This window comes from Eriocheir sinensis, unplaced genomic scaffold (assembly GCF_024679095.1).
Source record: "Eriocheir sinensis breed Jianghai 21 unplaced genomic scaffold, ASM2467909v1 Scaffold36, whole genome shotgun sequence".
Lineage (NCBI taxonomy): Eukaryota > Metazoa > Arthropoda > Malacostraca > Decapoda > Varunidae > Eriocheir > Eriocheir sinensis.
The window spans coordinates 278,303-303,846 of NW_026111676.1; the positions used below are offsets into that span (position 1 = coordinate 278,303).

General features: G+C 43.2%; 1 protein-coding gene and 1 long non-coding RNA gene across 2 annotated transcripts in view; both read left to right on the forward strand.

The window, feature by feature from the left end:
- Positions 1-12,057, forward strand: part of LOC126991904 (uncharacterized) — a 43,283-nt gene extending 31,226 nt beyond the window's left edge. The window contains exons 7-11 of the mRNA XM_050850555.1: positions 276-394; positions 5,596-5,737; positions 8,803-8,933; positions 10,803-11,061; positions 11,744-12,057. Coding sequence (XP_050706512.1) covers positions 276-394; positions 5,596-5,737; positions 8,803-8,933; positions 10,803-11,061; positions 11,744-11,968 — 876 coding nt within the window. The 3' untranslated portion in view covers positions 11,969-12,057. The remainder of the gene's footprint in view (positions 1-275; positions 395-5,595; positions 5,738-8,802; positions 8,934-10,802; positions 11,062-11,743) is intronic.
- Positions 12,058-13,444: 1,387 nt separating this feature from the next.
- On the forward strand, positions 13,445-24,770 carry LOC126991898 (uncharacterized). Its single transcript, XR_007745911.1, has 3 exons — positions 13,445-13,526; positions 14,023-14,193; positions 24,642-24,770. It is a non-coding gene; the product is annotated as an uncharacterized LOC126991898 (long non-coding RNA).
- The last annotated feature ends 774 nt before the right edge of the window (positions 24,771-25,544 follow it).

Consider the following 25,544-nt stretch of genomic DNA (forward strand, 5'->3'; position numbering starts at 1 on the left):
AGGACTCACTCCTGTTCTTGCCTGAGGTAATCTGCTGTTTCTTGGTGCGTCGAGGCAGGATGTGTGTGTGTGTGTGTGTGTGTGTGTGTGTGTGTGTGTGTGTGTGTGTATTTACCTAGTTTTGTGTGTGAGAGAGAGAGAGATATTTTTTTTTTTTTTTGTGAGATGTTGCTATTAAAGCAGCGTAGTGTCCACAGGTATTAAACTTGCCCCTTCCTGGGCATTTATTTATCAGTGGTATTTGCTGGAAATCACCTCCATTCTTTTTTCCATAGGTCAGGTCGTGGGCAAGGTCTGTGGCCGTGACCACCAAGATGCTGCTGCCCACAGTGCTGGCCATGGCCAAGGGCAGGGTGGCCAAGACTACAGATGATGGGCCACTCCTAGACAAAGAGTAAGAGGGAGCATGAAGGGCTGCAAGGGTTTGTTCAGGATGGAAGGCGAGGGAGAGAGAGAGTGAAGGGAAGGACAGCTTAGGGAAGACTAACACAGGAAGATCAAAGAGAAGGATATCATATGTGTGTGTGTGTGTGTGTGTGTGTGTGTGTGTATTTACCTAGTTGTAGTTTTACAGGCCAGGGCTTTACGCTGGTGTGGTCCCGTCTCCATATCTACATTTATCCAACTTTTCCTTAGCACACTCCTTGCCAATACTACATCCTCACTTAGTCTGTTCCAAAGCTCTATATTTCTTTGCAGGAAGCTATATTTCTTTGTGTCTCTCAAGCATCTTCCTTTCCTCAATTTTTTACTGTCCTCTTGTGTTCCTGGCGGTAATTTCCTCTTTTAGTAGTAACTCCTCGTTGTCTACTTCTTACATTTTGTTCAATAATTTGTAGGTTTGTATTAGGTCTCCCCTTTCTCTTCTTTGTTCCAGTGTTGGTAGGTCCATTTCCTTTAGTCTTTCCTCATGTGTCAATCCCTCCAGCTCTGGAACCATTTTTGTATTCTTTCAAGTTTCTTTATGTGTTTCTTCTTATAAGGAGACAACACTGCCTCTGCAATTCCAACTTTGGTCTGGTCATGGTGGTAATTAACCTTCTCATCATATCCATGTAGTGGAATGCTATTCCTATATTTCTCACCATGTTATACGTATCACCGAATATCCGATTAACATGACTCTCTGGCTGTTTGTTATCTTGCATTGTTACTCCCAGATTTCTCTCTTCGTGTACTTTCTTTAATGTTTCACTATCTCCCATTTTATATGTCCATTTTGGTCTTCCTTCTCTTTTTCCCATTTCCATAACATGACATTTTTTTCACATTGAATTTCATCTCCCATTCCATAGTCCACTTCCAAATCTTGTTTAGGTCTTCTTGCAGAATTACAGTCTTTATTGTTTCTTACATGTGTGTGGGTGTGGGTGTGGGTGTGGATGTGGGTGTGTCTGTCTGTCTGTGTGTGTGTGTGTGTGTGTGTGTGTGTAATTCACCTCTTGGTCTGCTGCGGGTCTCTCTCGAGACAGCCAGCCGTTCCCCTACGGAGGAACACAGAGCTCATAGTACTGATCTTTGGGTAGGACTGAGACCACTCACACACAACACACCGCGACAACGAGGTCACAACTCCTTGCCTGACGTCGCGTGCCTACTCACTGCTAGGTGAACAGGGGCTACACGTGAAAGAAGATAAACCCAACTTATCTTAACCCGGCCGGGGAATTGAGCCGCGGTCCTTCTGGTTGTGAGCCAGACGCTCTACCCCTGAGCGAGCGGGGCGTGTGGGTGTGTGTGTGTGTGTGTGTGTGTGTGTGTGTGTGTGTGTGTGTGTGTGTGTGTGTGTGTGTGTGTGTGTGTGTGTGTGTGTGTGTATATTTACCTAGTTGTGACACAGGAAAAGAGCTACCCTCATGCTGTCCCGTCTCCATATCCTCTTATCCAACTTTTTCTTAAAATCATGAATGCTTCTTGCACAAACCACCTCCTCCTCCAGTCCATTCCACAGCTCAATGCTTCTGTTTGGGAAGCTAAACTTTTGCCCCTCTCGCCTACACGTGGTCGCCCTCAACTCTCCATGTTCTCTCGTTTCTCTCTCGCTCCACACACACAGGTCCTCTCTGTCCAGATTCTCCACCCCACTCGCCACCCTGTACACTGCTATCAGGTCTCCTCTCTCTCTCTCTTCTTCTCTCCAGGGTTGTGAGCCCCATGCTATTGAGTCTCTCCTCGTAAGTCCGATCCCTAAGTTCCGGTACTACCTTAGTTGCCACTCTCTGCACTCTTTCCAGCTTTCTTATGTTCTTCTTGTCATGAGGAGACCCGCCCACTGCTGCCTACTCAACCTTGGCCTTATCATTGTAACTATTATTTTCTTCATCATCTCCTCGTCCAAAATACACAAATGCTGTCCTTATGTTATCCTGTTGATGTGTTTGTCCGGTGACATGTTCTCTGAGACAGTCACTCCCAAATCTTTTTCTTCCATTCCTCTGCATATTATCTCACCTCCCATCTTATAATTGTATTCACATCTTCTACCACTCCTACCAAACTCTATTTTTTTTTACATATCCCAAGGTTGTTCTATCTGCCATGTACCACTCCACTCCCATATTTTGTCCAGGTCCCTCTGCAATGCCTCACAGTCCTTCACATCATTGACTCGTCTCAACAGCTTTGCATCATCTGCAAACAAACTCACATAGCTGGTCACTCCCTCCACCATATCATTTATATAAACAGCAAACATTATTGGCGCCAGCACTGAACCTTGTGGGACCCCACTCCTCACTGGGCACCAGTTGGAAACCTTGTCCTTGATTATTGTCCTCATTTCCCTGTTAGTTAGAAATGTGTGTGTGTGTGTGTGTGTGTGTGTGTGTGTGTGTGTGTGTGTGTGTGTGTGTGTAATTCACCATGATCTCATCACACAATAGACTCAGGATTGTCAGACACAACCAACCCCGAGAAGGCATGAATCTCATAAGTGACAGATCTCTGCATAGAGTTTAGAGCCCCCCCTGGGGAGGAAGGGCACAGCCCCCGTTGATACCTGATACCCATTCAGTGGTGGGTGTAGAGGAGACTCAGGTTAGGGGAGGCTGCCCATGGTGCCCACTCTGGCCAGGACTCGGCCCTGGAGAGAGCCCTGGAGCTGGTCAGCCAGTCTGTGGGCAGTGCTGAGCCTTACTCCCCCAGCCTCGTGGCTCAAGAGGCAGGAAATGGAGAATTCTGGACTAGTTTCATATACATTAAAAAGTGGTTATGCTACTAAGTATCTCTGTAGTATCTTGTACAGGGAAGGTGTCCTTAGTTTTCAAGGCATTACAATAAAACTCAACATCAGCTGTTTGCCTTAGTAACAACAAGGAAGAATGGTTTTGCTGTATGTGATGAACCTGTAAATATTCCCACAAGCAGTGTATGGCATGACAAATAGCATTGACCAATTCCCTGCCCGGCTGACAAGACTCATGCTTGGTTTCTCTCCTCACAGGCGGCGGGGAAGAGGATGGTTAAGACACCTTGTGCATGTTAATACTCTCTCATACGTGTGCCAAGGCCTAACACTGTGTGGCCAACACTCTAAGCAGGGGCTTTGTCTTGTGATGTATGTTGTTCATTTTGTATTTTATTCTTTGTAGCTATGTGAACTGCCTTAAAGTGAGTATCTATGCTCATTTTCATGACAAGAAAATGTTTGTTATGTTGCTGGCTGCCACAGGCTCTATACAATCATGAGTTGTTCATCATTCCACAGGAATATTTTGTTGGCTCTACATTTTTTACATTATAGTTTGCTGGAATGTTCTCTTCCCTGCCTGGTGCTCAGCCTTCATCATTTCAGAGGCTGACTGATTGAGGGAAGGAAGTGGGTACTGAATTCAGTACTGTTTGCTGTTGACACGGTGCTCATTGCAGAAAATGAAAGTGACCTACAAAACTTGGTCACTGTTTTTGACAGTGTCTGTAACAAGAGCAAGAGAAAGCTGAAAGTAAATGTCAACAAAAGTAAAGTGATGGTTTCTGAAAAGTGAGGTTGTAGATTTTGTATGCCCATATAGAGTGGAATTGAATGTGAAAAAGAATGCAAAATAATTTTGAATTTTGAAGAACACAAAGACACAAAGGAAGAACAAACAACAGCAGACCTGCTGGTCCTTACGAGGCTGTTTGTGACAAGCTACACTAACTATCTAATCAAAGGTGGAAGATGAAGGACAGCAAAGGCGAAGGCTCTTCCCCACCCCCCATCCCTCCAGCCAAACCTGGCAGGAAAGGAAAAAGAACCATGCAGCATGGAAAAACTGCATGGAAATTATGTAGGAAAGAGGAAAGAACTACCATTACTGCTACCACTAACCGGGCGATAAAAGCGGACAAGGACACCAGTATTCGAAAGAACTTAACGTTATTACGACAATGAGTAATATCTTAGTTGCTGGTTGGATTCAAAACACTTGTCTAATCTATTATTGAAGGCCTTAACTGTTGTACTATCAACGACATCACAGGGTAGAGAGTTCCAAACATTAACAACTCGATTGAAGAAGAAGTGTTTAGCTTCGTGTGACGAGAATCTTTTACCACTTATCTTCAAATTGTGATTTCTTCTTGTTCTATTTGATCGATCAACTGTAAAGTAATCTTCCGCATTAAATGGTGAAGGTCAGTGAGTTTAAGTACCTTGGATCAGTTATGTGTAAGCATGGTGGTACGGAAGGAGAGATATGAGAAAGGGAGAAGGGTGGTAGGGTCTTTGGGACGAATCATGAATGGCAGAAGTGTGAGCATGGAGGTAAAGAGGGATTTGAGAAATACAATAATAGTACCAACCCTCACATATGAAAGTGAAACGTGGGCCTGGAATGAAAGTCAGAGGTCTAGAGTGCAGGCAGTGGAAATGAGTTATTTGAGGAGTGCTTGTGGTGTGAGTAGAATGGATGGAATGAGTAATGAAAGTGTGTACAAACGTTTTGGAATGTGTCACAGGGGTTAAGGGAAGAAGTGTGGAGTGGTGGAGGAAGTGAAGCGACAGACCTTAAAGTGGTTTGGCCACATGGAGCGAATGGAGGAGAGTAAGATGACCAGAAGGGTGTATGTGAGTGAGATAGAGGGAGGGAATGCTAGAGGACGACCTCCAGTGAAATGGAGGGATAGGGTGCAAGAGTACGTTAGGAAGAGGGGGGGAATATCTTTGATAAACTTTGAGCAGGCAAGGAGGGAGTGTCTGGATAGAGAAAGGTGGAAGCTCTTCTGCTGTCGCCATCCCCTGCTGGGAGCTCCTAGGAGCAGGCGTCGATGAAATGATGATGATGACTGAGAGGGGTATTTTGATGTGTCTTGAGAGCTTGGATAACAGTGACTGAGGGAGAGATTTCAGAATCAAATAAATATATACCCATTACTTTTTTTTTTAGTGTGTGTGTGTGTGTGTGTGTGTGTGTGTGTGTGTGTGTGTGTGTGTGTTGCAGTTATTGCTGTATATAAGGTAAGTGTTGCAGCAGGCTTATTGTAATGGACTGTTTTTGTTGGTATTTATTTTTTCCCTTGAGCTGCTTCCTCTACTGTAAAAAAAAGAAAAATTGTGACAAACAGCAATTAGATACAAAACTCACCTGCTTACCGTACCTTTCTGCCTTTCCTCAGGGACCTGGACACACTGTTCTGCGGCACCAGCAGCAGCAGCCTGCACATCCATGGCCTGCAGGAGGAGGACGAGGGGACGTACAGGTGCCGGGCGGAGAACAGGGAGGACTCGCTCGACGCCGTGGCCCACATACAGGTCAAGGTGTGACAAAACTATGACATATATAATTTTTTACAGCAATGAAAGCGTTCAAAGGCAAAAAAACAATGAAAACAATACAGCACTGCTCCTATAAAGAAAAAAATGAGAGGTTAATATTGGGTGTAGAGGTCATAGGCAGGAGGAAATACAGACACATGATGGCTGTTCCAGAGTTTACCAGTGAAAGGGATGAAAGAATGAAGATGCTGGTTAACTCTTGTGCTAATGTGAATAAAGTTTGGCATGGTAAAAATCTTAGTGATTGTGAATTATATGTTTGTCATAGGAGATGAAGTCGTGAAATGGATGGTCAAGATATGTGAAGTAGCATGGGGGGCAGCAGACTGGCCGAAAGCCATCACTGTCCCAGTTTACAAGGCGAAGGGCAGGAGAGGGAATGTGGGAGCTATAGAGGTATAGGTCTCTGAGTATACCAGAAGGTATATGGAAAAATCATAATAGAGAGTGCAAAGACTTACAGAAGAGAGAATCAGTGAAGAACAAGGAGGCTTCAGGAAGGGAAGGGATGTGTGGATCAGATATTTGCCTTCAGGATGGAAGTAGAAAAATAATAGTAAAGGAAAGAAACTATACGCTGCCTTCATGAATATGGAAAAAGCTAGAGCTAATACAGTCTCTCTATGATGATGCATCTGCATGTGTCTGCAAATTACTGGAGAAACAAGTGAACATTTTGAAGATAAAGTACTGGAAACTAAGACGAAGGGTGCGTCATGTAATACCATGGTTATTCAACATTTATATGGATGGTGTGTCATTAGAGAAATGAAGGGCAAAGTTGGAGAAGATGGAGTAAGACGCTGCTGTTCGATGAGGGAAGGAAGTTGGTACTGAATTCGATACTGTTTGCTGATGACTTACAGTGCTCATTGCAGAAAATGAAGAAGTGACCTACAAGAAATTTGGTCAGTGTTTTTGATAGTGTCTGTAACAGGAGAAAGCTGAAAGCGTAAATGTCAACAAGTGAAGTGATGGTTTGTGGCCCGAAATAGAGAGTGAGGGTTCCTTAGATTTGTGTATGCCCATATAAAGTGAAGAATTTAATGTGAAAAAAGAATGCAAAATAATTTTGAATGTGGTGAAGAAATGGAGAGGAGGAGTCAATGAGTTTAAGTATCTTGGATCAGTTATGTTATTAAGCATGTGGTGAGTATGGAGGGAGAGACAAGAGAAAGGAGGCATTGCAAGGGAAGGGAATTGGTAGGGTCTTTGGGACGAGATCATAGAATGGCAGAAGTGTGAGGCATGGAGAATTAAAGAGAGAATTTGAGAAATACAATAATAGTACCAACCCTCACATATACCAAGTGAAACGTGGGCCTCAGACCCTATGAAGAGATCAGAGGTCTAGAGTGCAGGCTTGGTGGAAATGAGTTATTTGAAATTGCTTGTGGTGTGAGTAGAATGGATGGAATGAAGTAATGAAAGTGTGTGCAGGAGCATTTGGAATGTGTGTCACAGGGGGTGAAGGGAAGAAGTGTGGAGTGGTGGAAGAAGGTGAAGCTGAGCAGACTTTAAAGTGGTTTGGCCACATGGAGCCAATGGAGGAGAGTAAGATGACCAGAAGAAGGGTGTATGTGGTGAGATAGGGGAGAATTCTGGAGGACGACCTTCAGTGAAATGGAGGATAGGGTGCAAGAGCCGCGTTGGGGAGAGGGGCAAAATCTTTGCTGAAACTTTGAGCAGGCAAGGAAGGAGGTGTCTGGATGAGAGAAAGATGGAAGCTCTTCTGCCATGGCCATCCCTGCTGGGAGCTCTAAGGAGCAGGCATCCAGGAAATGATGATCATATGTTTGTCCTCCGTTACTAGTATTGAAAATGAGTATAAGAAAAGACTATTCATATCTTTGTGGTTTGAGTATATAAAGTTTGGCATTGTGAAAGGTTAGCATTTGCCAGTTATCGTTAAGTTAGGTTAGGTTAGATGTTTGTCTCAGTACTAAAGTGTTTTCGGTGATATAACAAAAGACTGCATATTTTTTGTGATTTGTGTGGATAAATTTTGCCATTGTAAAAAATCTTAAGTGTTTTGTCAATCATTAAGTTCCTCTCAGTTACTAAATTGGTAAATGTTGAAAATGGAATAACAAGACTAGCAATATTTTCTTGGTTTTTGAGTCTATAAAGTTTGGCATAGTAAAATCTTAGTGTTCTTCAGTCATCATGTTTCTCTCAGTTACTAAAGCTTGAAAGTGTGTGACAGTTGCTCCGAGGGTTCCTGAGGCAGCCGTACTTGCTCTAAGCCTATGAGGAAAGGAGGAAGCGTGGAGCTAGATTACTGGCGATGTCTGGCCAGCCAGAGCCCTGTCCACTGGCTCAAGAGCGGCCCGAGCTGCTGGGTGGAGGCGGAATACCTTCAGGTGACGAGACTTCTGTGGCGGTGTGGAAATTTATCGCTGTTACAGGTTTAAAAGACAGAGATATGTAGATTCATAAGATAGATAGATTGGTGGATACATACATACATACATACATACATAAGAGAGGAATGTAGGCCCTAAATCAGTGGTTCTTAACCTGGGGGTGCACCCCTCTGAGGGGCCCACAGTGAAATTTCAGAAGTCACTGACCCTAGGGAAAACTAGAATTTCTCTAATTATATTTGCTATTCTCTTACCAGAGGCGTGGGCTAATATTGAAGTTTATGAACAAATGCAAAATATCGCCATTACTTCCAGTTTCCTGTAGTCTACTTAGGAACGCAGTTTCTTTAACATCTGTAAGGAAATTTTATTGCTAGATGCAAGGGGGCGTGGAGGGAAGGTTACTTCCTGGAAGGCGGGGAAGTAAAGGTTAAGAACCTGCTCTAAATGGATGCATAAGGTATGTAAAGAGATACATTGAATCCATAAGGTTCCATACATAGGTTCTAAAGAGATAGAAATAAGGAAAAGGGATACAAGGTTCTGAAAGTAGATACATAAAGGGATTTCAGTAGATAAGGGATATAAGGCTCTATGCAGGAGATAAATATAAAGGCTGTCAATAGCTACACAAAGAAACACAGCTGTGTTGTGTTGGAAGTGTGTGTAAGCCTCCTGTAGAGTGTGGCTGACAACCTGCAGATCCTTGGCCTGAACCAGGAGGACTCGGGATGTGTACCAGTGTGTGGCGCCCCACAGCTCGCCCGGGGCAGCCAGCTGTGTGTCCTTGAGTCAAGTAAGCAGCGGTGCCCGTGCGAGGGCAGACATATTCCCTGTGGCCCAACTGTTTGCATTCATGAGTACTGATGTATTGTTGTCTGCATTGGACACGGTGAAGTGACTAGTCCAGATAATTCCAGGTTGCGCTAATAAGCCCAACCCGCCAAACATTTACAAGGTTACTGAATGTATTCAATGTTTCTGGCCGGGCAGCTGCAGCCAGCTGCTGAGCAGCTGCAGTTTTAAAAAGTGTACATTACCCAAGTTATTGATGTTGATGCATGTGATTTTCTTAGCATGGCTGTAAGCATAACCCTTTTTGTTGTGTTTATTATTCCTTGAAGAATGAATAAAATGCATAGATTACACTGTGGGCAAAAGCACGTCTCCAATAATGTGTTCATATTTGATTGTCCTGAAGTTTGGAGATATCAAAGCCGGTGCTGAGAGTTAGTGACTCACTAAAATGTGATTTACCGAGAATGACTATTTTGTTGTGGTATTTTGATAATAAGTTGTTGCATGTGTCAAAATTACTGGAGAAACAAGTGAACATTTTGAGATAAAAGTGGGCTTAAGACAAGGGTGCGTCATGTCACCATGGTTATTCAATATTTATATGGATGGTGTCATTAGAGAAATGAAGGGCAAAGTTAGAGAAGTTGGAGTAAGACTGTTCGATGAGGGAAGGAAGTGGGTACTGAATTCAGTACTGTTTGCTGATGACACGGTGCTCATTGCAGAAAATGAAAGTGACCTACAAAATTTGATCAGTGTTTTTGATAGTGTCTGTAACAGGAGAAAGCTGAAAGTAAATGTCAACAGAAGTGAAGTGATGGTTTGTGAGCGAAATAGAAGTGAGGTTGTAGATTTTGTATGCCCATATAGAGTGAGAATTTAATGTGAAAAAGAATGCAAAATAATTTGAAAGGTGAAGAAATGGAGGAGGTCAATGAGTTTAAGTACCTTGGATCAGTTATGTGTAAGCATGGTGGTATGGAGGGAGAGATAAGAGAAAGGGCATTGCAAGGAAGAAGGGTGGTAGGGTCTTTGGGACGAATCATGAATGGCAGAAGTGTGAGCATGGAGGTAAAGAGGGATTTGAGAAATACAATAATAGTACCAACCCTCACATATGAAACGTGGGCCTGGAATGAAAGTCAGAGGTCTAGAGTGCAGGCAGTGGAAATGAGTTATTTGAGGAGTGCTTGTGGTGTGAGTAGAATGGATGGAATGAGTAATGAAAGTGTGTACGAGCATTTTGGAATGTGTCACAGGGGTGAAGGGAAGAAGTGTGGAGTGGTGGAAGAAGTGAAGTGACAGACTTTAAAGTGGTTTGGCCACATGGAGCGAATGGAGGAGAGTATGATGACCAGAAGGGTATATGTGAGTGAGATAGAGGGAGGGAATGCTAGAGGACGACCTCCAGTGAAATGGAGGGATAGGGTGCAAGAGTACGTTGGGGAGAGGGGGGGAAAATCTTTGAGAAACTTTGAGCAGGCAAGGAGGGAGTGTCTGGATAGAGAAAGATGGAAGCTCTTCTGCCATGGCCATCCCCTGCTGGGAGCTCCTAGGAGCAGGCATCCAGGAAATGATGATCATATGTTTGTCTCCGTTACTAGTATTGAAAATGGTATAAGAAAGACTATTCATATCTTTGTGGTTTGAGTATATAAAGTTTGGCATTGTGAAAGGTTAGCATTTGCCAGTTATCGTTAAGTTAGGTTAGGTTAGATGTTTGTCTCAGTACTAAAGTGTTTTCAGTGATATAACAAAGACTGCATATTTTTTGTGATTTGTGTGGATAAATTTTGCCATTGTAAAAATCTTAAGTGTTTGTCAATCATTAAGTTCCTCTCAGTTACTAGAGTGGTAAAAATGTTGAAAATGGAATAACAAAGACTAGCAATATTTTTGCGGTTTGAGTATAAAGTTTGGCATAGTAAAAATCTTAGTGTTCTTCAGTCATCATGTTTCTCTCAGTTACTAAAGCTTGAAAATTGTGTGACAGTTGCTCCGAGGTTTCTGAGGCAGCCGGCCAACGCTCTCGCCTATGAGAAGGAGAACGTGGAGCTGGAGTGCAGCGTGTACGGCCAGCCAGAGCCCTCGCTCCACTGGCTCAAGAACGGCGAGCTGCTGGTGGAGACGGAATACCTTCAGGTGAGCCGGACTTCTGTGGCGGTGTGGAAATTTATCGCTGTTACAGGTTTAAAAGGACAGAGATATGTAGATTCATAAGATAGATAGATTGGTGGATACATACATACATACATACATAAGGGAAAGGAATGTAAGGCCTCAAATCAGTGGTTCTTAACCTGGGGGTGCACCTCTGAGGGGGAGCACAGTAATTTCAGGGGGTGCGAGCCTAGGGAAAACTAGGAATTTCTCTAATTATATTTGCTATTTGCGTGGGCTAATATTGAGAAGTTTATGAACAAATGCAAAAGTATCGCCATTACTTCAGTTTCCTGTAGTCTACTTAGGGCTTGCCAGTTTCTTTAACATCTGTAAGGAAATTTTATTGCTAGATGCAAGGGGGCGTGGAGGGAAGGACTACTTCCTGGAAGGGGCGGGGAAGTAAAAAGGTTAAGAACCACTGCTCTAAATGGATGCATAAGGTATGTAAAGAGATACATTAGAATCCATAAGGTTCCATGCATAAGGTTCTAAAGAGATAAGTAAAGGAAAAGGGATACAAGGTTCTAAGTAGATACATAAGGGATTTCAGTAGATAAGGGATATAAGGCTCTATGCAGGGAGATAAATATAATGCTGTCAATAGCTACACAAAACACAGCTGTGTTGTGTTAGGTGAGAGTAATGCCAAGCCTCCCTGTAGAGTGTGAGCGGCAACAACCTGCAGATCCTTGGCCTGGTGCGCCAGGAGTACACCGGGATGTACCAGTGTGTGGCGCACAGCTCGCCGGGGACGCCCAGCTGTGTGTCCTTGAGTCAAGTAAGCAGCGGTGCCGTGCGGGGCAGACACTGTTCACACTGTAGCCCTTTGTTTGCATTCATGAGTACTGATGTAGTGTTGTCTGCATTGGACACAGGCAGTGACTAGTCCAGATAATTCCAGGTTGCTAATAAGCCCAGACGCAAACATTTACAAGGTTACTGAATGTATTCCAATGTTTCTGGCAGGCAGCTGCAGCCGCTGGTACAGACGCTGCAGTTTTAAAAAGTGTACATTACCCAAGTTATTGATGTTGATGCATGTGATTTTCTTAGCATGGCTGTAAGCATAACCCTTTGTTGTGTTTATTATTCCTTGAAGACTGAATAAAATGCATAGATTACACTGTGGGCAAAGCACACGTCTCCAGTAATGTGTTCATATTTGATTGTCCTGAAGTTTGGAAATATCAAAGCCGGTGCTGAGTGTTACTGACTCACTAAAATGTGATTTACCCGAGAATGACTATTTTGTTGTGGTATTTTGATAATAAGTTGTCTGGGCTCACCTCCAGGGAGGAGCAGCATGCCACCACCCACGCACAAGGCAGGTCACAGACACAGTAAGTGGGGCAGCTCAGGCACACCACTACTACTACTACTCCTTGTTTTCAATACTTAGAATGTCTGCTCATTGTTGACACAGCTTGTTTACATCATTTGCCTTCTCTTGGTGTGGGCCTTGACAGTCACTGTGCCTACTAGTCTTTATGCTGTTCACAATAATTATTCCTGGGATACTCAGTCCTCTACAAGCAGGAAGGATCACTCAGGTCAGAACCAAAGGACACAACCTGGGAATATTTATTGCATAAAAAATTCAACACAATACTACTACTGTTAAGATGTATTTAGCAAATACAGAGTTATCCAACTGCCATTCCAGTGATTATAAAGAAATAATAACATTTTAGCGAGTACATATACAACATTTCATCAAAATAAGTAATTCACACATCACTTTCCTCCCTTCACTGCAGAGAACGCGTCCAGAACGCGAGTGCAGCTCCTCCAGCGAGGGACGGTATGAAGACAAGACCCAGTTCAGCGTCCTAAGTCCCGGGAGTAACTACATGGTGCGGGTGTCGGCCCTCTCCTCGGGCGGCCTGGTGGGCGCCTCCATAAACTAGGTGCGGTGTTCACCAAGCCGGACCTGGACCTGCCCTCCGCCTCAGAGTCTGAAAGTTGTCTCCACCTCACCCACCAGTCTGGAGGCCACTTGGTCGCCGCCCGTACTGGCCAAAACGCCCATCACGGATACAACATGTTCTATACGCAGGTGTGGACGGCCTTATAGAACTGTGTGCTAAATGTGGAGTCTCTGTTGCCTAACAAAAGTCTCCCCATATCCTTGTGTGTCATTAGTGACCTTCCTTTGAGTAGAGGGTGACCATAGCCGTGTGTTTGTACAAGTCCCAGTGTGTATCTTAACCATTGTCTCCCTTGTAGTTTTCTCCTCAGGTTGGGTCAGCAGAAGAACACGAAGTAAAGGTCACTGGTACGTCACATGACCTCCAAGGCCTGGACCAGTTCACTGAGCACAGCGTGGCTCACCGCCGTCAACAGTAATGGCGGGGAGACGCCACCCGGAGGTCACTGCCAGAACCTTCTCAGACGTGCCCTCAAAGGAGCCTCAGAATGTGAGCGTTGAGGCTGCCAGCTCAAGGGTGAGTTGTGGAAGGCTTCCAAGGCAAAGATACATTGTGAAACTCGTTTTTAAATAGCTTTCTGCTCTGTTCGTTTCCTTCACATCATCTCTACAAGTTGCACATTCATTGTTTCAGTATTTTTAACCCTTGCACATTCATTATATTTGACCCGTCTGCTGCGATTGGCACGGATTTGGCCTTCACTGGTAGCCTGAAAACATTTACTCCCATGTCTTTCCCTGGCTCTGTGGTGGATAGTGGAGTGTATCCAATGTGGCATTGGTGCGCAGGATATCCCCTCCCAAGCTGCAGGACTTTACATTTTTCTCCACTGAATTGTAGCAGCCGGTTTGTGTTCCATTCCTGTAGCTTGGTGAGGTCTTCTGGTAGGAAATCCACAGTCAGGGGGTTAAGTTGAAGCATTCATGGCCTCACACAGTGTTCAAACTTTTTAAGATTGTATTTTGATAATTTATCGTATAACTTTTTTCCCTCACACGGCCTTTCCCTTCAGAACCTCATCATCTGCTGGGAGCCTCCGCTGGCCGAGCACCAGAATGGGATCATCACCAGCTGCAAGATCCGCTACAAAGAGCGCGGCGAGTCAGGTTCCTCCAAGACCAAAGCCACAGACGGAAACAGACGACTCTTTGCCCTCAAGAAAAGCACCACATACTCCATAAAGGTTTAACCTGTCTGCTGCGATTGGCACAGATTTCACATTCACTGGTAGCCTGATAACATACAGTCCCTGGTCTTTCTCTGCCTCTGTGGTGGATAATGGAGTGTTTCCCATGTGGTATTGGTGTGCTGGATATCTCTTCACTGGTAGCCTGATAACATACAGTTCCTGGTCTTTCTCTGCCTCTATGGTGGATAGTGGAGTGTTTCCCATGTGGTATTGGTGTGCTGGATATCCCCTCCCATGGTGCAGGACTTACCTTTTCTTCATTGAATTGTAGCCACAGATACTTTTTGTTCTCGCTGTTCATTTCCCATTTCCTTCTGGTTCTCCTCCTCCTCCTCCTGTAACCCTCTCTTTCCTGTCCCTACTGATCATGTTCTCTTTTTCCTCTTGCTGTTCCTGTGTCCCCGCCCTGCCAAATATTCTCCCGTCCTGCTTCTCGGCATCTCCTTGAGCAGGTTAGTGCAGAGAGCGTATACAGCTTAGGGTCGGATAGGCTTTGACGGAGCTCAACCAACGTAATGTACAGACTGAAGCGACACAGCGCCACAAAGAGAGCCCACGAGACCACAATTACACACTGTACATATATAACATAAACTTGGGCGAGGCTGTGGATTTTGATGCAGCGGATGTACATTTTGATCCAATGACCCTGATAACCTAAAACCGGTGAGTGTATAGGAGGCGAAGCTACACACGCACACGCACACGCACACGCACACACACACACACACACACACACACACACACACACGCAATAATACAATACCCGTCAACATTACAAAGAGAAAGTATTCTTCCCATGATAAATACTGATTAAAAAGTCTTGTATGTGTGTGTGTGTGTGTGTGTGTGTGTGTGTGTGTGTGTGTGTGTGTGTGTGTAATTCACCTCGGCCTGATCACGAGTTGGACTCGGTCCCGCCAGCAGGTACCCTCCCGACGTGAACAAGTGCTCATCATCATCGATCTCTGGGTACTGCCAGGACCTCACACACCACACCCCCCATCCCCCTTGCTCAAGGGAGGACAGTAACCACTCCTTGTCAACAGAAAGAATCCGGCCTGATGGGGGCTCAAACCGCTGCCTGTTTGGCCGTAAAGCCTTGCAGCGCAGCGCTCTACCGATTGAGCTGTGTGTGTGTGTGCATGTGTGTGTGTGTGTGTGTGTGTGTGTGTGTGTGTGTGTGTGTAGCCTCGCCTCCTATACATTCACTCTGGTTTAGATTAGCAGCTGCTGCAGTCTGACTCGACTCGCTCTCCTGATCATTACTGCCGCAGGAAATGACATAACTGTCTTCTCCCACACTCTACCTTCTCTTCCTCGCTTTATTCTTCATTATTACCATTACCAGAAGCTTTATTACTCTGTTCCCCGCATAAGGAGGACGACGGGACAGACACATGCGTTTGGCTTCCTGATGCAATACATATTATCAAGGGAAGCATGATAGCAAGAGAATATTGAGCTACACACAACTTTTACTACCATTATTATTGGCAAGATTGTCACGTGTAAGGAGGACGGGGAGGCAGGGACATGGGTTTGGCTTCCTGACACAACACGCATCATCAGAGGAAGCAAGGCAGCAAGCGAATAATGAGCAGCACACAACTATACGCATACAATTCCAGCACTGCCGCCAGGTAAGATCACGAGACTAACAATGAGGAGCCCAACAACATCGTTACGTCCGCATTGCATCGCTCCACATCTTATCCGCCCCCAGTTACCAGCGCATAAAAGCTCCTGCCCTTCCCCATTACGCGTATATCATTAGCCAAGCGAAAAGAAAGCCACTCCCTCCATCCCTTCAACTCCGGCTACATGTGATTGGGGGATTTTTTGGGAAAAGATGGTGCTGGTTAATGGTATTTCCTTGGCTGGGGATATCCGCCAAGGTAACCTGAAGAGTTTTTAGTGAAGGTACCATAAGGTTGAAGGCGGATTTTCTAATGGTAACAACAATAAGACTGACACTCGTTTACTCCTTTTCCTTCTGCCTCACCAACTACTTCTGTGAGAGTCTATCAATTGCCATATGTGTTTCTACCCCTCAATCTACATTCTATCTCACGTTAGTTCACCGCAGTATCACCAACGCCATCACCACATATATCAACAAACGCCACAACATACCAACATACCACACACCAACACATTCACTAAACACAAACCAGAAACTTCAAACCATCAACACACGTAATGACAGACTTACTCCCTCATAAATGGACACTCGGCCTCGATTCATTATACAAATACGCTAATTATTCTAAGAAGCCTAAATTATTGGTAACGTTAAACCCGGTGTGTGTGTGTGTGTGTGTGTGTGTGTGTGTGTGTGATATATATATATATATATATATATATATATATATATATATATATATATATATATATATATATATATATATATATATATATATATATATATATCTATATATATATATATATATATATATATATATATATATATATATATATATATATATATATATATATATATATATATATATATATATATATTGATATATATATTGATATATTTATTTTTGGCTTAATAGTTATATACATATTGGTAAATTACAAATGTAGTTTTTATTTTAAGCCAGGGCCATTAAGCCGAGGCTTTCTTAGGACCTGAAGACTCGTAAAGAAAGTACATAACAAGGGACAGGTTTAGGCCACATAAAGCATAATAACTTACATATATTTCAACAATGTATAAATGTATAGGTCAGTCGAAGTGAAAAATGTATACAATACGAACATGGGAAAAAAAAACTTAGATGACATCACTCTAGCAGTAAACAAGTGTACACATGAAATAAAAACTTGAAAATAGCCTGATTATTATTGAAATAATGAAATTTACAGCAATCAGTCGGAGTTTGCAAAAATAATGTGAGAAAAAAAAACGCAATGAACCATTCAAAAACGCTATAAAATAAATTAAAAAATCAATGTGACCATAAGTTCTCATAGGTACTGAGAAGCCTTTTTATTAATTTGGTTTGAACAATCTTATATTCTCATCAGTTTTTAAGTGTTGTGGTAAGTCATTCCAGATTTTAGCTCCTCTTGATAGGATGCTCTTTTTTTTTTTTTACAACAAAGGAGGCAGCTCAAGGGCACACAAAAAAAGAAAACAATAATAAAAAAAAAGCCCGCTACTCGCTGCTCCTAAAAAAGAAACAAAAGAGGTGGCCGAAAGGAAGATCAAATACTGGAGGAGAGGTGTCCTGATACACTTCTCATGAAAGAGTTCAAGTCGTAGGCAGGAGGAAATACAGATGAAGGAAGATTGTTCCAGAGTTTACCAGCGTGAGGGATGAAAGAGTGAAGATGCTGGTTAACTCTTGCATAAGGGGTTTGGACAGTATAAGGATGAGCATGAGTAGAAAGTCGAGTGCAGCGGGGCCGCGGGAGGGGAAGAGGCATGCAGTTAGCAAGTTCAGAAGAGCAGTCAGCGTGGAAATATCGATAGAAGATAGAAAGAGAGGCAACATTGCGGCGGAATTTAAGAGGTAGAAGACTATCAGTATGAGGAGGAGAGCTGATGAGACGAAGAGCCTTAGCCTCCACTCTGTCCAGAAGAGCTGTGTGAGTGGAGCCTCCCCACACATGAGATGCATACTCCATACGATGTGATGTCCTGCACAATGGTATTAATAGGTCATGAGGTCTCCGGGTAACATTGCCAGGCATTGCTGTAAAGCCAGAGTCTATGGAAAGAGAGAGAGAGAGAGAGAGAGAGAGAGAGAGAGAGAGAGAGAGAGAGATTGTCGCTATGTAGTACGGTTCTTATGGGCCAAACAAAGTCTTTCGCTCCACCAGACGTGATGCAAGTGTGGACATGGCCTTATCTTACGTAATTTAGGGCACTGATGTCAGAAATCACCCGTCCAAGCATCCTTCTCCTGTCAGAGAGGCGCTATACGACAACATAAGCGTGGATAGCCTTGGCTTGAGTTTTAAATTTTCCGCAAAAAAAAAAAAAATATTAAGCATTTAATGACCAAATATACTCAGGACTTAAAAATTCACAAAGAGTTTTTCAAGTCACTTAGTTATTTTACATGCAATCTATTGCTTAACATTCATGATTTCATTAATATATTTTTTCTCTACTTCTACAAATTTGTTTACCGACAACACGATTTGAAGAAGTAAATAACGAAGAAAACGTATTTTAAGGATAGACTCGTATTAAAAACTCGTGTTGAAGCGCTGCGACTGTTTACATAATACATATCTGTCTCAATGACGACGCAAAGGCTGTCAGTGAGTTATAGCAGTATTTGCCAATATATGTGTGGATAGCTTAGACTTGAGTTATTCATTTCATGCTTATTATTTACCGGCAGTTTAAGAGAACATCATGTAGCTATCTGGCAACTTACACTAGAGCAAGACCTTTAATTTAACATTAATCAATATATATATATATATATATATATATATATATATATATATATATATATATGTATATATATATATATATATATATATATATATATATATATATATATATATATATATATATATATATATATATATACATAGGAAACAGTTCAAGGGCACCCAAAAAAAAGGAAACAATAATAAAAAATGCCCTCTACTTACCTCTCCTAAATATAATCCAGAGGTGGCCGAAAGAGAGGTCAATATCGGAAGGAGAGGTGTCCATATACCCTTCTCTTGAAAGAGTTCAAGTCGTAGGCAGGATGAAATACAGATGCAGGAAGATTGTTCCAGAGTTTACCAGAGTGAGGGATGAAAGAGTGAAGATGCTGGTTATCTCTTGCATAAAGGGTTTGGATAGTATAGGGATGAGCATGAGTAGAAAGTCGCTTGCAGCGGGGCCGCGGGAGGAGGGGAGGCATGCAGTTAGCAAGTTCAGAAGAGCAGTCAGCGTGGAAATATCGATAGAAGAGAGAAAGAGAGGCAGCATGGCGGCGGTAATTAAGAGGTAGAAGACTCTCTGTATGAGGAGGAGAGCTGATGAGACGAAGAGCCATATATTTAGTAGGAGTAGGTAGGAAGACACCTACCGAACGGGCGTGAGCTACTTCCGGTGAGGATATATGAGAAGCGAGGAGGGTGCTGAAGCCCTACAAAGACCCTTCCCATGGCCTCACTAACCGTTTCCCTTTTGTCTCATTAACACCAGAGAGCAGTTCAGCATGCTCTCTAAAGACAGTTCCTCTCTCTTTCTACACCACACTACATTCACACAACACACACACCTTTTCCCAAAATTCAAAATTCAAAATGGCTAACGAAAACACTACCTCGGAGTCCCCACCTGGGGGGGGGGACCATAAATTCCCCCAGGGAGGACTCCCCTTCTGGCTGCCGACTTGAGAGGTGTCTTGATAACTCCTCGAACCTCCTCCTTATCAATTTCTGCAACATGTGCGGCCTCCGGTCTAATTTTCATTCTGTGGAACACCATCTCTCCTCCTCTAAACCTCACCTACTCTTCCTCACCGAAACACAGGTTTCTGAGGCTACGGACAACAACCTCTACTCTGTTCCCTCCTACTATCTCTATCCTAAATTTCAATCCAAAGCTGGATGTTGCGCCTACGTGCGCAACGACATCACTTGCTCTCGTGCCCACGACCTTGACTCTTCTGAATTTTCCACCATCTGGCTAAGACTTCATTGTCATTCTATTACTAAATACATCTGTGCTGTTTATCTTTCACCTAACTCTACTAACTATGTAAAACTCTTTGACTATTTGAACTTTAAAGTGGAGCACATCTTGACCCACTCTCCCTTCGCTGAAATCTCCATCTTGGGAGATTTCAATGTTCACCACCAGCTTTGGCTTTCATCCTCTTGCACTGACCAGCCAGGTGAACAAGCCTACAACTTTGCTCTCCTCAACGACCTGGAGCAGTTGGTTCAGCACCCTACACGTATTCCCGATCGTCTTGGAGACCGGCCCAACATTCTAGACCTCTTCCTTACCTCTAATCCTTCTGCTTACTCTGTCAACCTGTTCTCTTCGTTGGGCTCCTCCGATCACAACCTTATTTCTGTATCCTGTCCTATCACTCCTGTACACCCTCTGGACCCTCCAAAGAGGCAATGCTTCTGGCATTTTGCTTCAACTCGGTGGGACGACCTGAGGATGTACTTTTCCGATTTCCGATTTGCTTCCAGGATAGAGACCCCTCTGTGTGTGCTCAGCGCATCACAGAGGTGATTGTCTCTGGAATGGAAGCATACATTCCACGTACTTTCTCTACTCCCCATGCTAAAAAACCTTGGTTTAATCACGCTTGTTCTCGTGCTGTCAAAGATAGAGAGGCAGCTCACAAAATGTACCAAGGCCCTCGAACTCCCTCTAACCATGATCATTACATTTCCGCCCGGAATCGTGCCAAATATATTCTTCGACTTATCAAAAAAACTCCTTTATCCATAGAAAATGTCAACACCTTGTTTTCTATTTCTTCCAGAGAGTTCTGGCACTTAGCCAAAATATCTCCTCCAATTTCACTTCTTCCTCTTTCCCGCCTCATCTTAACCCAGACAGCAGCACTGCCGTCTCATCTATCTCTAAGGCTGAACTCTTCGCTCAAACTTTCTGTAACAACTCCACTCTGAACGATTCTGGGCATGTTTCTCCTACTCACCCCCCCTCTGACTCCTTTATGCCTGTTATTTAGATTATTAGGAATGATGTTTTTATGCCCTCTCTGGTCTCAACTCTCAGAAGGCTTATTGACATGATGGAGTGCCTCCTATTGTCCTTAAAAACTATGCTTCCGTGCTGACACCCTGCCTGGTCAAACTCTTTCGTCTCTGCCTATCAACAGCTACCTTTCCTTCCTTCTGGAAGTACGGCTTCGTACAGCTTCTGCCTAAGAAGGGTGAACGTTCCAATCGTTCAAACTACCGCCTTATAGCTTTACTTTCCTGTTCTAAAGCTTTTGAATCAATCCTTAACCGGAAGATTCAAAAGCACCTTCCACTTCTAACCTTCTATCTAATATCCAGTATGGGGTCAGGTAGAGGCGTTCTACTGGAGATCTTCTTTCTCTCTTAACTAATTCTTGGTCATCCTCTTTAGCCGTTTCGGTGAAACTTTCTCAGTTGCACTAGACATATCGAAAGCCTTCGATAGAGTCCGGCATAAGTCTTTGCTTTCTAAACTGCCCTCTTTCGGATTCTATCTTTCTCTCTGTTCCTTTATCTCCAGTTTCCTTTCCGACCGTTCTATCTCTGCTGTTGTAGACGGTCACTGTTCTTCCCCTAAACCTATTAACAGTGGTGTTCCACAGGGCTCCGTCCTATCACCCACTCTCTTCCTGTTATTCATCAGTGATCTTCTTTCCATAACAACCTGTCCTATCTACTCATATGCTGATGACTCCACTCTGCATTATTCAACTTCTTTGAACAGAAGACCCTCTCAACAGGAATTACATGACTCCAGGCTAGAGGCTGCAGAACGCTTAACTTTATATATATATATATATATATATATATATATATATATATATATATATATATATATATATATATATATATATATATATATATATATATATATATAAGCAAAATTTCAGATTTACGATGGCAGTGATGTCACTAATATAGGCTGTCTGGTGTAACATCAGATAGTATCCTCTGCTGTAATCAGGATCGATGCCAGACATTGTAGACATCGGGGACTTAAACCCTGTCTGGCAATGGGGAGGGGTCCGGGCGTATGCTCCCCTGGGAAAAAAAATAAAAAAAACATCCCCATAGATTCTTCTTCTTTTGGAGACATAAGGGGCTTTGGTATAATGACAAAATTAATTTATGATACGTCCTACACTAGAATCAATTTACTGTATAATGAATTAAGTAAAAAAAAAATATCTTAACACCTTAAAACCTTAAAGAAAGATCTGGGTCTTTTGATGAAAGATCTGGGGCTGAAGCCCTAAAAGCCACCCTCCCCCGCCGCCTATGGTTGTAGTAAATGAGTGGGCCCAAAGAGTTTTATAACTATAAATGTTGTAGTAGTAGATGTCCTACCTTATCCTCATGTTTACTGAATTATGAAACACATATGAAGAGCAAGGAAACCATATAAGTCTATCGTTAAACCAGTTTTCCAATCCAACTTTTCATAAACGAATTGTTAAATTGATCGATTCTTGATCGTCATGAAAATTAACCTATTACCAAGTCTTCACAATAAAAAAAAACTATAACATTACATTGCGTGTGGTAACAAAAATTTAATGTAAGAACTAAATAAACGTTAAAAGTTGACATTTTACTGTAGTCTCTAATCAAGCATTACTTCATCCGTTTTCTGTCATCGCTACCCCATTATACGTCACAGCTATACCTCCCATCCCTCCCTCATACTCCCTCCCCCCGATGCTCGTGTCCTGACATTCCTTATAATGACATTGACCAGCTTCCTGTCACACTGGGCGGTTTCGCCGCGCGGCAGCGCCAACTTCAAGGTTGTTTGTGTCCTTGAGGCAGAGGGATTACTTAAGAGTCCACATGTCTGAGAAATTGGGTTCACCCATTTCATGCTTGGAGGAAAACAAGAGAAAAGTTTGAGAAGTTTTATGAGAATAGGGGGTGTTAGTGAGCTCTGCTCTTGGTCCAAGGGCACAATGCATTCAAGCTAGAAATCGAGCAAACAGGGTACTGGGTTTTATTTCAAGGAGCGTAATCAATAGAAGCGCTGAAGTCTTCCTCAAACTATATGTAGCATTAGTTAGACCTCATCTTTATTATGCTGTTCAGTTATGGTCACCTTACTATAGAATGGATATCAAAATGTTAGAATCGATGCAGAGAAGGATGACTACTATGATGATTCAAGGGCTACGAAACTTGCCATACAAGGAAAGACTGAAACAGTTAAACATGCATTCTCAAGAAGGCGAAGGGTGCGTGATCGAGTTTTATAAATGGATGAAGGGCTTTAATAAGGGGGATATTAATAAGGTTATGTTGGTAAGAGAACCAGGTAGGACACGTAGTAATGGGTTTTAACTGGATAGATTCAGATTCAACAAGGACATAGACAAAAATTGGTTTACTAACATTGGTAGATGAGAGGAACCGGCTAAGCAGTCATGTGGTGAGTGGCAATACAACTGTCGCATTAAAAAAAATAGATTAGATAAATTCTTGGACAGTGATATCAGGTGGGGTTAGATTCACTGGAGCTTAGGTTCAAAGGAGCTGCCTTGTACAGGCCTATCGGCCTCTTGCAGACTCCGACGTTCTTATGTTTCTAATTGCCGAATGACCAAGGTCATTTGATAAATTGCTGCAAGTTCTAAGGCCTCACATCTCCAAACAAAACACACAGTATTGGAGGGCAATATCTGCCGGGGAAAGATTGACAATTACACTAAATGAACTATCAAATCAACATCAAGCATGGTGGTCGACCGCGCGGCAGAACCACCTTGTGTGACCACGTGCATTGAATTGTGTGTTGTGTCCTCAATCGCGGCGGGCAACGGCAGCGCGGCAGGGCGATTCTGCCGCAGCGTGCTGCGGTGTTGGGCGGCTGCCGCGTAATACCGCGCGGCAAAACCGCCCAGTGTGACACCGGCCTTAGTAAGGGATCTATTTTCGCATTATCAACATCATCATCGTCATCATCAAACACGAAGGGTCTATTTGTCTAATTAACTCCTTCCTTGTTGTGGACGTCTCGGAGCCTCAGATCTCTCCCTAACTCGCCGGAATGTTGTTATCCCCTCAAATTATACTGAATTTCCACCCCACACACACACACACACACACACACACACACACACACACAGGGTAGAGCGTCTGACTCACAACCAGAAGGTCCGTGGTTCAATTCCAAGGTCGGGTGAAGATAAGTTGGGTTTATCTTCCTTCACGTGTAGCCCCTGTTCACTTAGCAGTGAGTAGGTACGCGACGTCAGGCAAGGAGTTGTGACCTCGTTGTCGAGGTGTGCTGTGTGTGAGTGGTCTCAGTCCTACCCAAAGATCGGTACTACTAGCTCTGTGCTCTTCCGTAGGGGAACGGCTGTCTGTCTCGGGAGAGACCCGCAGCAGACCAAGAGGTGAATTACACACACACACACACACACACACACACACACACACACACACACACACACACACACACACACACACACACACAAAGGCAGGTTAATTCACAAGATGCAGAACAAGTATCCTGTGAGTGGGGACATCCATAGCTCGACTGGTTACCGACTTTGTACTTATGTTCGCGAAAGTTAAGTGAATATAATTAAATAAATGGTTTAATTAAAGTATACTAGTCAATACACAGGGTCCATTTACTTTCCTAGCTTCATCATAACCGTCCAAGACTTCGGGGGCCTGTACCTTTACCCCAAATAACAAGTTTCCATATATTTTCTGGTATTGCAACTTTCATACGATTTCACACTTTTCAGAGGTGCCAAAGGAAGGCTCGTCCAGCCACGCCCTGCAGCCAGCCATCCCTCATTCCCTCCTGCTCGTTCTCCTCAAGTAAAGATTATTTGCCCCGAGGAACAACCTCCTGGATCTTCTACTGAATACATAATACAGTCTAATAAGGGAGCGTTCAGGGTAGCCTACTTTACCTTGCCCTTGTCGGTAAAGAATTATAACCTTTTAGCGTCGTGTTATCACTCTGTTTCAGTAAAATAATAGGAATAAAATGATGCAAATAAAGTAATAAGGAAGTAATGGGAGTAATATAATGGCAATAAAGTGTCAATAAAATACTAGCAGTATTATGATGAGAATAAAATAATGGCAAGATAAAGTGCCAGTAAAATATTGGCAATAAAAACAATGACAATAATATGAAGGGAACAAGACAATGCCCATAATATAAAGATAAATATTGTGTCAATGAAAATGGCAATAAAAATATTAGCAATAAAAACATTTCTGTTCACAGCTCTCAGAAGGCTGATGGACCTGATGGAGTGCCTCCTATTGTCCTTAAAAACTGTGCTTCCGTGCTGACACCCTGCCTGGTCAAACTCTTTCGTCTCTGCCTGTCAACATCTACCTTTCCTTCCTGCTGGGAGTACGCCTTCATTCAGCCTGTGGCTAAGAAGGGTAACCGCTCTAATCCCTCAAACTACCGCCCTATAGCTTTACTTTCCTGTTCATCTAAAGTTTTGAATCAATCAACCGGAAGATTCAAAAGCCAGTTTCCACTTTAACCTTCTATCTGATCGCCAGTATGGGTTCCGCAAGGGGCGTTCTACTGGCGATCTTCTTGCTCTCTTAACTGATTCTTGGTCATCCTCTCTTAGCCGTTTCGGTGAAACTTTCTCAGTTGCACTAGACACATCGAAAAC